This window comes from Echinops telfairi, unplaced genomic scaffold, assembly GCF_000313985.2.
Source record: "Echinops telfairi isolate 266 unplaced genomic scaffold, ASM31398v2 ScPeMD7_70;HRSCAF=299, whole genome shotgun sequence".
In the NCBI taxonomy this organism is placed as follows: domain Eukaryota; kingdom Metazoa; phylum Chordata; class Mammalia; order Afrosoricida; family Tenrecidae; genus Echinops; species Echinops telfairi.
The window spans coordinates 34,505,140-34,523,389 of NW_022103968.1; the positions used below are offsets into that span (position 1 = coordinate 34,505,140).

At 39.6% G+C, this 18,250-nt stretch overlaps 1 protein-coding gene across 1 annotated transcript in view; it reads left to right on the top strand.

Annotated features, from left to right (window-relative positions):
- The first annotated feature begins 560 nt into the window (after nt 1-560).
- The window catches only part of LOC101657804 (protein FRA10AC1), a 30,922-nt gene continuing 13,232 nt past the window's right edge, over nt 561-18,250 (top strand). The window contains exons 1-10 of the mRNA XM_004701063.2: nt 561-697; nt 4,259-4,335; nt 6,051-6,146; nt 6,270-6,315; nt 7,531-7,607; nt 9,099-9,182; nt 10,390-10,474; nt 12,804-12,849; nt 14,777-14,890; nt 15,953-15,995. Of these exons, the coding sequence (XP_004701120.1) occupies nt 4,259-4,335; nt 6,051-6,146; nt 6,270-6,315; nt 7,531-7,607; nt 9,099-9,182; nt 10,390-10,474; nt 12,804-12,849; nt 14,777-14,890; nt 15,953-15,995 (668 nt within the window). The 5' untranslated portion in view covers nt 561-697. The remainder of the gene's footprint in view (nt 698-4,258; nt 4,336-6,050; nt 6,147-6,269; nt 6,316-7,530; nt 7,608-9,098; nt 9,183-10,389; nt 10,475-12,803; nt 12,850-14,776; nt 14,891-15,952; nt 15,996-18,250) is intronic.

Sequence of the window (18,250 nt, forward strand, 5' to 3'; positions counted from 1 at the left end):
GAGAATCTGCGGGCTCTCCTCTCCGTCCCGCTCAGGGCCGTCTGCCTTCCCTCACACACCCGCTTAGCGTCCGTGCCACGGGCATGACACTTGCAGTGACCTTTTTGTGGGGGCGGCGGAACGACAGAAAGTGCTTTTTATTCTACTTATGAGCACGGCTGGACTGAGCGTCGGGGATGGCCGGTCCGCCGCTGACCCCTCGGAGGAAGAGTCACCAAGGTTACTCGAAAGAGGCCTGGACACTGGCGCTGTGCCCGCGGGGGTCACTCCGCAGCAAAAGCCGTTTCCCGTGGGGTCGGGGACGGAGCTGACAGGAGGGGAGCGGCACGGAAACGCCGCGCAGCCGCAGGAGAGCAGAGCCCCCGCCCGCGCGCGGCCCCCTTCTCCCGCCGCCGCCTCGTTTCCGGCCCGCGAGCCGGGACGCATTCGGCAATGCACGCGGCCCTGCGACCGGGACGCATTCGGCGCTGCACGCGACCCCGCCGCCTCTCCCGGAAGTGGTGCCCGTCGGGACCCGTAGCGGCCGGGTGGCGGCGGCTGAGGCAGCGGCCTTCGCGGGCCGCGCTGCCGGTTCGGTTCGGCTGGGCGGGCCCTGCAGCAGCTCGCGGAGGTCGTGGGTCGTCGCTGCAGCTCGCGGAGGACGGCGGAGACGGCGCCTCGGGGGGCTAACGTGGTGGCGCAGGGAGGAAGAGCAAGGGTGTGTGTGGAGGGGGCGGGGCGGGGCGTGAGGAGGACCTCGGAACTTGCTTGTTAGATGGCAATTCTCTCCCTTTAAAAGACAGATTCTGGAGACAGCCTTCTCGATTTTGTTTGTCAGTCCTTGGCAATGGATGCCTAGAAGGGACAGGTTGTTAGTACAGCCCCTGTGGTGACATGGGTGAAGCCACCAGAGAGCAAAAAGAAAAGGAGTGGAGAGGGAGGAGGAGGTGGAGGAGCGTGATGATGGATGACAGTTTGTGGAAACTTACACTTCTCATGAAATTGGCCCCCCCCCCCACGAACATTCTGAAGCCCCGCTGTAATTCATATTTAAAGGGCAGCGAAATCCCTCGGGAACCCTGGTGGCGCAGTGGGTCGGGCTCACGTTGGGCTGTGAAGCACAAGGTCAGTTTGAAACCAGCAGCAGCTCCTCCGGAGAAAGATGAGGCTTCTGCGAAGATGCACAGCCTTGGAACCCCCGCTCTGATCGTTCTGATCTGCCCCATGAGTCGCTGTGGGTCCGAAAGGACTAGATGGTAGTAAGTTGAGAGTTTGGGGGGTGCTTCGCGCTCCCCCCCCACCACCACCACAAGGTCAGTGTACCACTTGGGAGAGACACGAGGCTGCCCTTCTCCCGTGGAGATGCACAGTCTCAGAAACCCTCTTGAGGGTCTCTGTGAGCCGGACCGCACTAGGTGGCAGCTGTTTTGGTATGTAAGTGATTCGATCTCAAGTCCTATGAGGTTAGTATTCACATGAGCTTCATTTAATTGAGGAACACGTTCAGTGAGGTTAAGGAACATGTCCAAAACAAGACCCATGAAAGGTATGGCTCCTCGGTTTAAATTAGGGCGTATCTCTCAGCTCCACATTACGGTTATCCCCCATTGGGATGCGAACACCGTGGCCCAAGGACTAAGAAGAGCACAGCGATGACTTGAACAGATGTGGGAAGACAGCTGCAGCAGTGAATTCATGATAAAAGGTCACGAGGGTCAGGTGTATGAGAGTCAGTGACGGGTCATCTAAGGTGGTAAACCAGTGGCCTTTTAGCCATCACCTCCAGCCTTGGCTGGAATCTTCTTTGTATCATTCTGGGGGACAGAGAAGAGAGGGAATCAATCACCAACCACACCTCTCTTGGAAAGTGGTACTGTGGAAAGATCACATAGGTCACGGTGGCCCCCCTTTGGGGGTCAAACGACCCTTTCACAGGGGTCACCTAAGACCATCGGAAAACACAACTATTTCACAATATATAATTACATTGTTTTGTGACTAATCACTATGCTTTATGTCTATGTTCACTTTTTAACAATGAAAATACATCCTGCATATCAGATATTGACATTATGATTCATTACAGTAGCAAAATTACAGTTATGAAGCAGCAATGAAAATAATGTTATGGTTGGGGGTCACCACACATGAGGAACTGTATTAGGTCGTGGCATTAGGAAGATTGAGAACCACTGACTTAGGTCTTAATGGATAACCGTCTTATTTAGCAGATGACATCTGAGATGAAGTGACTTGCTCAAGTAGCCAGAAACAGCCTCTGCTGTAGATCCAATGACCTACAGTTTAGAAAGGGACTGTACTTTGTTACAGTGATGTAAAGTTTTACAAATATGAACATATTCTTTGGACTGGTTCCTGCCAGTCTTATGAATTAATATTTATAACTGGTGCCAAGTTGTCAAGAGTTAATGGTGGAACCCTCATTGCCAAGTGTGACTTTTTCCCAAGGGTGATTTTAAAAATAATTTAATTGACTGCTTTTGAAGCTCTGAGTCTTTTTGAGTTTCCATTGAATGGTCAAATAGTCCACCCCTCCCTTGCTAATGTCTGTCCCAAATGCAGGTTAGTGCTGAACCAGGAGCTGCTTCTGACATAACCCATGATTTTTTTTTTAAGTGTTACCGCAGGTCTTCCAACATTTTTAGAATTTTATATGAAATTGAAACAAGAGAAAGCTGACTAGACCAAAGGGCAGAGTAGTTGACCTTGAGAGAATTTAAGGTTAAGAAAAAAAAATAAGACATCTTTGTTGTTAGGTGCCATCGAGTCAATTCTGACTGATAGCGACCTTATGCTCAACAAATCAGAAATCTTTACAAGCTCTGAACAAAAGGATTATTTTGATCAACAAGTAGAATGCTATTCACGATACCTAAGTCTAATAATATATGCAGAACACACCCACCGCCACCAAGTTGATGCCAACGTAGTGACCCTATAGGGCAGTAGAACTTCCCTAGGGGGCTTTCCAAACTGTCAGTCTCCACCGAAGCAGATTACCGCATCTCTCTTGGAGCAGCTGGTGGTTTCAAACTGCTGATCTTTTGTTTGGCACCAGAGTGCTTTAACCTCTACGCAGTCAGGACTCCTAAAGGGACATAAAACCAAACTCACTGCCCTCGAGTCAGTGCTGACCCCTAGTGACTTCCCTGTGGGTTTCTGAGACTAACTGTTTACAGGAGTGGAAAGCCCCGTCTTTCTCCCAAGGAGCTGCTGGTGAGCAGGCGGATCACAGCCTAAAATGTAACCACTACAAAATTTTAGTAATTTCAGAAAGGCAGTTTGGAACAGTTGAAATCATAAACTTTAGAATCAAGTAGATCAGCTCAGCCACCTACTTGTTATGTGAAATTGATCATTCCATTTGTCCTTTGCTCCTGTTGTGTGTGTGTGTGTGTGTGTGTGTGTGTGTGTGTGTGTGTAAGGGTGTGTGTGCAATTCCCAAATCAAACGTAACCATTTTAAAGTGAATGATTCAGTGTGGTTTTTGATGCATTCACAATTGGGTGCAGCCACTATCCCTGTCCGCCGCCCTGTGTTTCTTATCTGGAAAATAGAGATGCTGGTTCCTACCTTGCAGAATTTGAAGTCTTTGGAGAGTGCTTAGCACAGTGGTTAGAACAGAGTTGGTCAGAAATTCATGGTAACTGCTACTACTGTGTGGAAAGTAAAATATTCCTGAGCATCATATGTGATTACACCTAGTTTTCAATAGAAAGGTCAAAGGGTAGTCTCCCTTGTTGACTTAAATCAAAAGTAATCAGGGTACACAGGCCTTCGTTGAAGGGTAAACCTGTTATTTCAAAATGAAGGTTTTTGATGCCTGGTTAGCCCTCAGAAAGCAGCCTGTCCACAGCCATCCTCTAAAATGGTTGTGGCTTTTTAGGTGGGGAGAAGGGGAGGAAGGGGGAACCAATTGTAATGATTGATGCATAATCCTCCCCCCACCCCAACCTCGGAGGATGAACAACAGAAAAGTGGGTGAAGGGAGACAGCGGTCGGTGTAAGATATGAAAATAATGTATAATTTGTCAAGGGGTTATGGGGGGTGTGGGGGGGGAGCTGAGACCAAGGGCTCAAATTGAAAGTAAATGTTTAGAAAATGATGATAGCAACATATGTACAAATATGCTCGATAAATGATTAATAAAATAAAGTGGTTGTGGCTACTTAAGATAACTTATTTTTGAATAAATCTGTTTTCGGAACAGTCGACAACTTAAGATTTCCAAGCAGTGAATTTTCTGCTCTTTTCCAGATGCATGGCCATGGAGGCTACGACTCGGATTTTAGTGATGAGGAGCAGGGTGGAGAATCTAGGAAAAGGAAGAAGAGGTAAGTAACTTTTTTGTTACTGATTTGTGTTTCAGTTTCTTTCTAGGTTGACATGACTTTCAATAAATCACATTGAAAGTTTGGGGGCTGTGTTTACACTTGTTTAGTGCTGTAGCTCATGGATATATATATTTTTTTCATTTGAACTAGAATGTATGGACTCACAATTTGAGAGCAGTTGTGTGAAGCAATAAGAAAATAATGTTGATGCTGTGAAGAGGAGCAGATTAAAGCTGGCCTAGCTCTCTGTTGCTTATATTTCTCCTCCAGCTGTGCATCACTGAGTTTTTGGCAGTGTCTTAGCTAAGAAGGGGCCTCATTGCTGGTCTCTTTACCAGTCTGTGATTTAGTGTGGAGGATGAGATGATAACGCAGCCCAGCATTTTTGGTTATGTGAATACAGAGAGTAAGTGGCCGAGGGAGAGTTCCTGGAACATTTTGTTAAATGGGAAGGGACAGACAAGGAAATAAAGCCAAGCAAAGAGAGAAAGCTTGGGCCTTAAAGGAGGCCACGTGTTGGCGCTTTTGTTGTTTTCAGCTGTCAGTCCTTGTTCATTCATTAACTCAGTAGTGATTAACTGACCCATACTCTCCAAACTTGTAGCAGTTGACTGTTTCATATGAAGAGCAACATGTATTAGACATACAAGTACTAACCGGGACTGATGGTCTTCATAGGGTACTCAGTCTTCATGTATGATCAAAAGAATGGTCCTAATAAATTATGTTTTAGAGTGCTTTTCCAAAAGGAAGTCCCAGGGACTCTATGGTGAAAGCGTTTGGCTAACTGAAAGGTTGGCAGTTTGAACCCTCCATCGGCTCCAAGGGAGAAAGATGTGCCAGTCTGTGTTTCTCTCAAGATTTACAGCCTTGTAAACCTCATTGGGCAGTTTTGCTCTGTCCTGTAAAGTTGCTAGGAGTCAGAATTGATTCATTGGCAATGTGTTTGCTTTGTTTTCAGTTTACATTTTCTACAGATTTTTCCATTCAAAACATTTTACTTTCTAAAGATAGAGTTTGAGCAAATCTAGTTGGGTAGTTCTGTCTGTACTAGGGTTAAGAGCTATCTGAATCACTAAGAATAATTATCTATATAAAGAGCCCTGGTGACTGACAGTTGGCTTACAAGTTGGGCTGCTAACCACAGGGTCAGCTGCATCTCAGGAGAAAGATGAGGCTTTCTACTCTTGTTAAAGAGTTGTAGCCTCAGAAACCCACAAGAGAAGTTCTATGCTGTTCTATAGGATCTCTATGACTCTGAATCTACTTGATGATAGTGGGTGGTTTTTTTTTGGTTTGGACCATCTACCTATATTTGTTATATATTTTATATAATTAGTGCCCTACCCCCCACCCCAAATTATCAGTTATCAAAAGCTGTAGTTTCTGTACTTTACTAAGAAGGGCATTGCGGCACATCAAGTTTGCATAGGGAGTAAACTGTAAAGCAAAAATTTGAACCCAGGAGCCCAGAACCCGGGCTTTTGTTAGTATTATCTTTTCCATTTTGTAGATATTAAATAAAATTAAGGTATTGATTGTTTTTATGCAGGACCAGTGAGTCTGATCTTTGAGCTAAGACTCGAATTCCTTAAAACATGTTCCATTTTGGAAAATTATAAAGAATCAGGAAACACTACTCCTTTTTTGGGTGGTGGGGGTGGGGTGGGCTATTGGAACTCTTTTACTATTTTTTTTTCTTCTTAATAAACCAGGACAGTTGAAGATGACTTACTGCTCGAAAAGCCGTTTCAGAAAGAAAAGCATGGAAAGGTGGCACATAAACAGGTTGCAGCAGAATTGCTGGACAGGTATGGCATCTTAATGTACGTTAGATCCCTTGTTGAAGCTGGCGCTGTCAATGCCAGGGTGTGGGGACTTAATTTCATAGTTGAATATTGATACTGAAATATGATTAACGTTTGTTTTAACAGGGAAGAAGCCAGAAATAGGAGGTTTCATCTCATAGCTATGGATGCTGTATCCTTTTTGATATTGCTAGATTTGTATAGCAAGTGGGCTACTGTAAACTCTACTTTCCTATATACGGCATCTCTGTGAAGTCAAGTAGACCATTTACATTTTATTTCTCAACATAAGTGCTTATTGATAAAGCATATCACCATGTATACTTTAGATTACAATTCTCTCATAGAAAGATAGGAGGAGGAAAAAAGTAATGCAACATCCTCCTCATGCTATATTAATAGGCTTACAAAGTCCTTGAGCCTGCAGATATTTATCCAACCTGTTTTTGCCAAGCCCTCCCCATTGCCCTCTTCTATATTTACCTGTAGTCTCATTTTCACTTTTGCCCTCTTCCTACCTGGTTCTTGGCTGTTTAAGGTCTTTGTAAAGTTTGTGTTTAAGATAGATCAGTGGCCTGCCCCATGCCTGCTGTTCCTTTTATGGATGCCGCTTTGGCATCGGGTCTCAGAACCCTGGCCAAGCTATACCTCATCCCAAAGATTCTCTCCTGTTATTTGTTTTCTAAAAGTGATCCATTTTGAGTAAAATTTTGAATAATATTAGACTTAGTTGGAGATGATTTTTATCTTCTCGTGGCCTGTAGATATCCAATTGCTCCTGCACTGTTTGTTGAAAAGTCTATTTTTCCTTCTATTAAATTGCATCTCACCTGCTAACAAAAATGAGCATGCAAGTATAGTACTTGCGCGAATCTATGTCTGAGTTCTCGGTTTTGTCCACTGGGCGATCTGTCTGTCCCTCTGGCATCCTTTGTTGGTGGTTGCCCTTGCGTTAACTGCATGTCTAACAAAACACAGCATTGCCTGGTCGTGGGCCACCTTCATGACCACTACTATGTTTGAGGCTGCTGGTGACACTGATTCCATCTTAGTGAGGGCTGCTCTCATGTTTGCTTCTCCATCTGCTTTTCGTGCCACTAGTTATTCCTGATGAGGTGTCCCAAGTAAAACAGGTGGAGTCTCACCATCTTCTAAGGAGCATTCTGGTTTTATTTCTTCTAAGACTGATCATTCTGGAAGTCCACAGTATATTCAGAATTCTTTGCCTACACCTCAATTCAAATGCATCAGTATTTTCCCCCATATGTATAAGCATGCATAATTTTTAAAAACAATGGAACTCATGCTCTATTTTTTTCTTTCTGTGATAGATCATAACACAGCACATCTCCTGAATGTATAAAATCCTTAATGTTTTGTGTTTCAGTATCAAAGACACAGAAAGTTTGTTAATGATTATATTTTATACTATGGTGGCAAAAAAGAAGATTTCAGGCGTGTAGGGTAAGTATGAAATTTACAAAGAATGAGGGCAGGAAAAATATATGGATGACATAACTCAAGGCCTACAGCTAATGTGTTTTCTGATTCGCCAGCTCTCCCTGGCTTTCTAGTCTATTTTCCTTATGTTGTCAGAAAGTGGAGGTGCTATCCTCAGCCTTCAATTAACTACCCTGTTTCCCTGAAAGTAAGACATCCCCTGAAAAGAAGATCTTCTTACAGTTTTGCCTCTTGCTGAAATATAAGGCATCCCCCCGAAAATAAGCCCCCCCGAAGCTACCGTAACTCTGGACTTTGGACCATAGTGGCGGGCACAGCTCACTGTTGGCCGCAGCAGACAGGAAGTGTGAGGTCTCTTTTAATAAAACAACAAACAATAAATGTGTACCATATTCTTTTTCATGGAAAAATAAGACATCCCCTGAAAATAAGACCAGCGCATCTTTGGGAGCAAAAATTAATATAAGACACTGTCTTATTTTCGGGGAAACGGTATGCAGCAATTTTTTCTGCAAGGGAATTTGAGATCCTGAACTTTTTAGGACTTAATGTGTGGGATTGTTGACCAAAGGACATTGTTGGAAACCTCACTCCAGTGTTTTCTCAGACATGAATTTTCCACCCTACATTTGAGGGTCTTCTGTCAGCACCTGCTGGGTTTGCATGGCCCATTTTCTGAGAGTACAAGGCCTTAATAGACTATATCTCCTCTGTCAATTTAGCCTACATTCCTCAGTGACTCCTGTCCTATCCTCAAACTGTCAGGTCCACTCCTCTCACTGCCTGCCTAGCTTATGCTGCATAGCTAGGGAGCTGTGGCAAAATGAAGTGTGACTATTTTTCTTGTTTTTTAAAAAATAGTCTCAACAGAGAGCAGTATGCCTGATGTCAGACTTTTGATTAGGTCCTGAAACTAACTTTTCTCCACCTTGCCCTTTCATTTAGTGCTTATTCAGGTTTCTCATCCTAACCAGGGTAACTTAGCACCATTTGTATAACTGAAGTCAGTGTTAGAGACAGAGGGATTCTGTATCGATTTGTCTTGCTTCCATGGCAGCACCTTTTGTACGTGGCTTTTGAAATTACTGAAATAGTTTTATTATAGGGGGAACTTCACAAAGGTCATGGGAAAACACCATCATCTTCTTAATTCCATTTTTCCAAAACCTTTTTGGAGTTCCTTTGTATGTACATGCATATACTCCTATAACTGTATGCATACATACTTCTAATTATGTTTACTTTCATGTATTATCTATTTACTCAAATTGTCCAAAGTTTCAGAGGAAGACAATGTCAAGGAAGAAAAAGAATGTTTGGAAACTGATTGTGGTAGCAATTGTACAATTCTTCTTGGCATGATTGAACTATGGCATGATATGGCTTATATATTAACTCCCAATTAATAATAAAGTCTCTGTTTTAATTACAGAACCTTTTAAATTGCTAAAGTTGACTAATTTTGTTTTTTATTGAATTTAAATAATTTCCCAGGGAAAATGACAAGACGGACTTGGATGTTATTCGAGAAAACCATAGATTCCTATGGAACGCGGAGGATGAAATGGACATGACTTGGTAATTTTAACCACCAGAGGGGTTCTGCACCAGATGCTTGCGTCCCATCTCTGTTCTCCAGTGTATCGACCGTTTGTCATTTATCTAGGGCAGTCAGCCTTTTCAGAGGACACATCTGAATTAACCATGCCTGAGTAGTGAACCTGGCTTGGTTGACTTGGGCCGTTCTTGGCATTTTAACTGATTTCTCATTGCTTGACTTTGCCTATAAGAAGTAATTTATCACTTTTTACAAGCAAGATTGTACAGTAAAAGCTCCAAAAGCCAGAACCTATATAAGGTGGAAATTTGTCAGTCAAAGAAACCTCACGTATTTTCTCACTAAAATGAGCTATAGGAAAGTGAACCCTTTCTTAGGCAGAAAACTTGTGAGACCCAGAAAAACCAGGCAGTCTTGCTTGGTTCTGGCTCTCCCAGGTTCCACTGTGTGTTGCCCCATAGGAATAATGCTACTCTATGCCTCTCAAAATTGGAAAACTATTTTGAGGACCACTCATGCTTTACAGTGGTTTTACAATCCTAATCGTACAAAGGACGGAAAGCAGAGTTATGTAAGGCTTTCTCTCACCTGACTCTCAGTCCTCCCTTTTCTCTCCTGTGCTGGGTTTGTTGGGGGCGTGGAGTGTTCAGAGTCATCTCTGCTCTGCTGAGTGCAGCCCTGCTGGGTCCTGTGCCACCCGCACAATTGTTAGAGCCCACTGAGGGTTGGCCCTCTAATTTACCAGCATGCTGTCTTTCTCCAGGGATTAGGCCATCCTGAGAATATGTCCAAAGTACAGGAGGCAAAGGAAGCCTCTCCATTCACTTTTAAGGAGCATTCTGACTATTTCTTCCAAGACAGTTTGCTTGTTTGTTTCTCTGGCAGTTTGTGGCATATTTAATATTCTTTCACAACACCATAATTCAAAAACACATCCCTTTTACTTCAGTTTTCCTTATTCACTATCCAGCTTTTGCATACTTATGAGCAATTGAAATACCCTGGCTTGGGTCAAACACAGCTTGTCCTTAATGTGATGTGTTTTCTTAGAGAAGCACTTTTAATAGTTAATATCTGGGTATTCTATGTAAATATAAGTAATGGGCCTTTGGGGAAACAAAAGAACATTAGTGTTTATATCGTTTTTGTTACTTATTTAGCATCGCTTCTAGGTTGCAAACTGGTTGGGTTTCTTACTGTGTAACATTTATAATTTTGCGGCTCTAGGGAGAAGAGACTTGCAAAAAAATACTATGATAAATTATTCAAGGAATACTGCATAGCAGATCTCAGTAGATACAAAGAAAATAAGGTACGCTTTCAAAATATATTTATAAAGAAATTATTATTCAAAAACAATATTAATTTTTAGTACACTATCATGTTCAACATTATTCTCTGAAAGAAGCGAATCCCAGCTGCTTTGCACCTGTGGATTGCATTTGGACCATGAGCCTCTGCATCTGTGAACTTTAGAAAAGGGCCCTGTGGACAAGGATGCGTCTTTGGGAGCTGAGGCATGCAAAGTCTAAAATTAAACACAAGTGGCTGCTGGATCCTGCTGCATGCTGACTCTAGTGCAGCTCTTCTGAGAGATTACAATGAATGATTGGATATAGCAGAATGATGCCATTATTTTTTCACAGATGTTTGAACTTGGGTTTTTTTCCAACTTGATTACCATGTATCAAGTGGCAGATACATACTTGTCCATCTTCTTTGACATCAATAGGAGGGGCTTCAAAAGTGCTTAGAATCAAGGAATTAAAATATAATGGATTTTTCTATAGATATTTTGAAGCCCTCATATCAGTAGAGTTAACACTGTTAATTATGAATGGTAGATTTCCTTTGTTTCTTTATTTTATTCTAGTTAAAGTTGTTTTTTATTCTTAGCTCCACTATCAAATTTGTAGCTGGAGAAGGTAACCCAAGAACAAACAGACTATTACATTTGGAAATAAGGCAGAGGGAATGTTACATAAATATATATGTTATGGATAGTGTATATATTAGGAAAGCTCTATGTGTGTGTGTGTGTGTGTGTGTGTATGTGTGTGTGTGTGTGTGTGTATGTGTGTGTGTGTATGTAAGAAAGCTATCTGAGCTATATGAAGGGCCTAAAAAAAGTTTGTGGAGAAATTCCATATCCTTTTCTTTCCTTTTTCTAGGAATTTTTTGAAGCCCCCTTATATATATCATAAAATTTCATTTTTGTTTAAACAGTTAAATCAAATCTCGTTTAAAATAAAAATCAAATCTCGTTTTAATTATTTTTTCAGTGATATCTAGTACATGTATTATTTTGCATTATCTTACGGACAACATACTATGCACTTTGTATCTCAGGCTTTAAAAAATGCATGCACTTGGTGTGTCTCAAACACGTACTCGGTTTCTTACCAGTTGGCTGTGGACTCCGGCTTTCAGCTCCCCTCTCTCCTAGTTACTTACCATACCTAGCCCACAAAGCACTACCTTGATTGGCGTTCCTGGAGATTACAACACTTGCGTGTGAAACACTAGGTCCCTCCAGGTGGAGGTTCCCAGACGCATTTGGCCTGCTGTCCCCTTTTTAGCAATGAAATTACTCAGTGCTCCCGGACAATTAAGAACTCACAGTCCAGGCCAAAAGTGTAGTTATCTGCTTTTGCAGCCCCGCTGGATCGCTCCAGTGCCCTCCCCAGGGGGCGGCACGGGAACACTTCTGGAAACACTGCAAGTCTAGGGGTATGTAACAAAGCCGCTTTTTCAACCTTGGCTCATCTGCTGATTCTTTTTCAGTATTTAAGGAGAGCTGGGTTTTATAGATTAATGGATAATTTCTGCTAATCTAGTTGAGGGGAGAAAAAAATACATGAATCAAAAATTTTATTTTTTTGGTTTTCATTTTTAAAAGTCCCAATATATTACTGGAAATCATACTTTAAAGAATATAATCTTGTAGCAAATGATATTTTCTTATTAGAACACAATGAGTGATTAAAGATGAGGGTGCGTGCAAGGAAGAAATAAGATGATTCACAGGTCTGAGTTAGTATTGAGAGAAGTAGAGAATATGGAGGTGGGTCTATTTTGTGGGGAAGAGAATGTCTTTGCTTTGGGCACACCGGGTTGGAGGTGCTGGAGAAAGGTGAAGTAGTGCTTTTGACTCCCTTGCTAGGATGGATATTTTTTAAAATATTTACACCCACCAAAGAGTATTGCATTTATTTTTAATTAACTAGCTCCTAGCTCTTTGCATAGTGTAGATATGATAGAAGGTACACTGGGCATTTTTAATGAATTCCTGCCTTTGTTCTACAATCCCATTCTTTTCTCAGCTGCATTTTCTCTTTTACCATTGAGAATTTATTTGAGTATATTGCAACCTGGTGTCTATAACTTTTAAGGTAGTTTGAAAGTAAAGAAGATGGTCCCTCAATAGATAAATTAATGTTTTTCCACACTTGTTGGAGGAGAAAAAGCTACCATGATGGGTTTGTAAATTGAGTTTACTTAGGCTTGTAAATCTCACTGTATCAAATATCGGCTCCATTTTAGACTTAGATACAATTTTGTATGTACTATTTCATTTGGGGGGCATAAAATGTGTTTGTATTTTGGCATAAAATATATATTTTTATTGTTTTTCTCATCAGTTTGGATTTAGGTGGCGTGTAGAAAAAGAAGTAATTTCAGGGAAAGGTAATTATTTATTGTTTTCTCCTTAACAGGGTACAGGTTATTTTTTATATTATCAAATTGAAATTCAGTAAGGTGATTCCTTGGTTTGCATAATGAATGGTTATCTACCCATGTGTTTATGATATATTAGCACAGCTCAGGATATAATATTTTCATGATGTTTACAGAATTTTTTTGCCTTTAGAACATTTGATTGAGACTATGTAGGAGATGTTTAAAGTGTTAAAAATTTGATAGCAAGGAAACTCACCAAGGACAAATGATTCTTTTTCAATCTTGGGAATGGTGAATTGGGTGTTTCTGAGGATAAAAAGTGCATTTTAAAAACTGTCATTGTGTATTTTTATATAATTTGATGTATTTCAGCCCATTGCTGTTAATTCTTTTAATGCTCATAATGGTCAGCGTCAGTTGACCATTCTTTTGGCGTTGTCTCTATAGATTTGGATAATGTCCTCTCTTTATGACACCACTAGATGAGCTAGGGTCAGCTGCTGACAGCTTCTGCCACTGAACTAACTTAGTCACTTTTCTAAGGTGACTGTAGTGACAAATGGTGATTAGTGGATATGGGCTGTGAATTAGGAATAGTTATTGCTACTGGGTGTTTGTGCATCTTTGACTTTTTGGTGACTAGGGCTTGGAGGTAAGGATTTTATAGTCGGAGAAAAGTAAGTCAGAGTTTGTACTAAAATACCCACTTCAAATTGATGTCATGGTTTCATACTTTATTTTATTATATATTTATAGCTTTAAAAAACGATACACTTTGTTATAGAGATGTATAATTATATACATTTTATTATATACTTATATATAAGTCTATGATCCTCATCCTCAGAGTCTTGGTAACTAGTAACACAAAATTTTTTTTTCTCTTAATTTTGAAACTAGTAATACAGAGTATTTAAGATTTCTCTGCAGTCTCCCCCCCACACCTTTAGACAAAACTTCAGTATGAATATACAGTCAATGTACTCAGTTTTAAAATGGTTAGAAATAATTTGTTCCTCTGTATGACTATCATCAGCAGACATACAATCAAGTTTGCTTCAAATGATTTATGTGAGATAGTCCTTCCCTGAAGACTTTGTGAAACTTGCCTATAAAACTATCTGGGCCTGTTGCCTTTTTTTTTTGTTTTGATAATTTTAAAATTTTCTGTGAAAAGGATATGCAGGTTTCAGATTTGCTCTTTTTGGATAATACTTAGTGATATTAATTGTGTTTTGGAATATATATAAAAATGTAATTTTGCTTTCTTTTCTCTAAGTATATACTTATTGTTGGGTAGTTTTTAAATTTTGGATCATCAGTGTTCATCTTTAAAAAAAAGATTATAAATGGACATGATGGTGTATTGTTTTCTATGAACTGATTCTTATATTTAGAGCATCAGATTTGTCTATTTATTATGTATGTCGAGTCAAAGTAATAGAAATTGGAAATGTGTTTTAGTTGACATTTATGCTAGTACTTAAAATAGATGCCATTATGCTATAAGTACTGAAAGATACCAACTTTAATAATATTGTTAAATATTAAAATGAATTTACCCAGATTTAAGTGGATGTACTTTGGAAATGTATTAATTCTCTCAGTATTTTAGTGAATGTACTCCTTAGGGTTCGCATCTTTCAAGGTGAAGGGCCCTCAGAGCAGTCACTAACACTCTGTGTTTGAATATAAATCATCCACCCATCATGTAAGAGTCATGTGACTACTTTGTTTTAGTTCAGCTTTTTTATTTAATACTCGTATATAGTTTTATTGAGCATGCTGTAATTACTATGGTCAGTAGTTTTCAAACCATATTAATAAAGCTAAGAAATTACATATTTTAGCAGTAAAATATCAAGAGTACCAGATTATAGAGATAAATATTGGCACTAACTAGGATAGCTAACATTCCTTGCCCTTTTTGCAGGTCAGTTTTTCTGTGGAAATAAATGCTGTGATGCGAAAGAAGGCTTAAAGAGTTGGGAAGTGAATTTTGGTTACATGGAGCAGGGTGAGAAGAGGAATGCACTTGTGAAATTAAGTAAGTTGATGTTAGGTGGGGTTCGATTGAGCTCTCCGAAGCTTAACTTCTCATTTCGTATGAAAAATATGTATCTCTAAAATGTAGTTCAAAATTCTAAAGTGTCTTCTGGAAGTTTCTCTTTTCTCCCAAGCTTCCTAAAATCTCAAGAATGCTTTAGCTTAAACATCTATATTCTTAGCATTATGGTGATATTTAGGTGCAGCAATTCCTATACAAAGTATAAGGTGGTAATTGGTAAAAGTCTCTTTTCATTTACTTAAGAATGCCATCAAATTAGGATGCAGAGGATCAAAAAGGGGTGTGCCCATCGAATTACTGGATTACTTAGCCATATTGTTGTGATGTGGATAACAAGTAAATACACTCTTTTGACACTATGCAGAAAGAGAAATTTTGGAGGGCCTAATTGTTTTTATAGTCTTAAAAGCGTAGGGATATACCCTAGAATACAGCAGTTTCCTTTATGCATATTATAGAATCTGTCAGTTCATGGTTTTTGTTGTTGTTGTTTTTCCTTTTTTTCTTTTCTCTTTTAACTAGTCTTGATTTCACTGTCTGCCCCCCGCCCCCTCCTGCTCGTCATGTGAATGATGGCCCACTTTGGGTCATAAGTAGATGTACCTTCAGAGTTTTCTGCCCATGTTAGGTATATTTCAAGAATTCCCACACCTGCAATTTAGCCTCTCCAATGCAAGATTAAAAATACTGGGGGAAAGAGAGGTTACACTTGGGGAACTGAAAGCTCTTTTCCTGTGAGCACTCAGAGAGGACTTGAGAGGAAGTGGCTGTGGCCACGTTGTTACTGATGGATGTCTCTGACGCGAAGCCCACGTTAATGCTGTCTCTGGAACACCATTTGTTTTTATTTTACCATCAGTTGTCAGTACACTTTCTCACTCTTTCTAATATTGTTATTGTATATGTAAATGTATTTTAGATAGATCAGACTACTGTCTTTGAAATCATGTTATTTGTTTTATCTCTTTAAGGAAAATGAAAATTTTTGTTAAGAGTAGCAGTGCACTAAGAAATTCAGCAGTATCTTTTTTTTTTTTTTAGGGTTATGCCAAGACTGTTCCTTTAAATTAAATTTTCACCACAGGTAATATTTTTTCTTAAAATATCATTTTGAATATCTAGTAGTCTTGGAAATAGCAATTTACTTTCACTGAGTGTCTAAATGTAGCCTTAGGTGGCTGATGGGTGAATTATTTGATCGTGGAGAGTACCAGGCATTTCTGTATGACTGTGTAAACTGGAAGTTCACCATACCCTGCTGTTTCAGGCAAGCTGTTTTAAATGTGAAGGCCTAGACAGGGTGGCAAGTGGGTATTACAAGTTTTAATTTGCAGCCAGTATTTAGATCAGAGGAGATCCTTAGAAACTATATCTTCATAATGTAGTTCTTCTGTCTCGTTTAAAGTGTTTGAATTGGGCTTTAATCATTCTATAAAGTATTATACTCTTGTGTAGAGATCCACTTGACAGCATCAGGGTTTTTGTTTTGAACATTCATTCCAAACATTAAAAACAAGCGCTTAGTGAATGTATCTGCCATACTGAGTGGGCCAGGGTACCATGATTGCGGTTTTCAGAACTGGATGATAAGTTCATGGGTTTTGAAATCATACAGCCTTAAGTATTACTCTCAGCTGCTCTACTTCCTAGATTTTTTTAGGTAAACTGCTTAATTTGGATTGATTGAGTTTTGTCATCTGTGAGGATTAAATGAAAGTGCATAGAGTGTACTTACACTGCACTTGGTACAAGGTAAATAAAACTCTGGTTTTTCTCATATTAAAACATGGACAAAGTGTTTGTGACCTAACATGGTTGTATGGTGGTAGTAAGTTATGTGCTCTGAATAACAGTTTAAAGTAATAATGATATTCTGTGGCTTTGTAAAATATGTATAGAAGCATATTAATTTTATAGTCAGCTCTATTGTAAATGTGCTCTGCCTAACCATTTAGCTCATAAATATTAAATAGCTTATCATTTTTCACTTTTAAAATTGGGATATTTTAGATTACATGAATAACCTGAACCTCTGTTCCTACTATTCGTTAATGACACTGAAAGAAACGAGAGACATTTGGGGGCCTTGATTTTTTTTTTAGCTTTATTTCAAAATTGAAATGACTTTTATGGAAGAGGCAGAAAATAGTATTGTAGCATCTGTCACTGAAGGCCTTAATTTAGAATATCTGATAAACAAGTTTCTGGAAAGTAATTTTCTTCTCTCGTTCCTTGTGCTCTTTCTCAGTTTTATTTTTAGCTTTTTCCTACTTTTATTTCTTTTTTAATCAGTTAAAAGGATGTGTCCATCATGATACTGACAACTTTATGAACTTGGTATGGTGATAAACCTAGATATGATAAAGCTATTGCAGGAAGAAAGTAAATGATCTAGAGTAGACATATGAGTTTACAAAAAGCCCCTTCCATCCTCATTCCTTAAGTTTTGACTATATTCTTTTGCTCTTAAGAAAAGAATTTCCCATTTACTGTGCTTTAGAGCTGTTACAGTACTTGCTTCCTGTTCTGATAAGAATTATGCAGATGAAATGAAATTTGTTTTTGTAATTTTCTTTGAAATTTCTTTTAAGTTTTAGTTATAATGATTTATATAGCTGTCAGACTAGTGCATGGTTCTTGAACTGAGAAAAAGTTGGTTATATAAGGGGGCTTCAAAAGTTCATGGAAGAATGGAATTAAAATATCTTCGAATTTTTCCACAATGATCCAATATGAAAAGGACATGAGTAGAACTTTGATTTGCACTTATTTAGGTTGTATACAGAACTGCTTTGTCTCAGAACTTTCAGGCTTTATTATCCCTTAGAATTATCTTCTTTTTTTTTAGCCAAGAGAAAGTACTAAGAGTCAAATGAAGGTCAAACATGATAGTGGGATAGGAGGAAAGTAAAAAGAAACAGAGGAAAGAACAAGGAGGCAAAAGATATTGATAGAGGTATAAATATAGGCATGCATAGATGTTAATATACTAATAGGGATATAGATCTGTATACATATGTTTAAATGTTAAATATTAAGGTAGCAGACCAGCACTAGGTCTCTACTCAAGTACTCCCTCAACACAAGGAAACTTTGTTCTAATAACCTGGAATTTTGTGATGTTCATCTTCCTGACACAATCGCTGAAGTCAAAATGGGTGCATAAGCAAATGTGGTGATAAAGGTGATGGTTCCCAGCTATTAAAAGAGACAGCATCTGGGGTCTTAAAGGCTTGAAGTTAAACAAGTGGCCCTCTAGCAGGGAAGCAATACAGCCCACATGGAAGAAGCACACCAGCCTGTGTTATCACAAGGTGTTGGGATCAGGTATCAGGCATC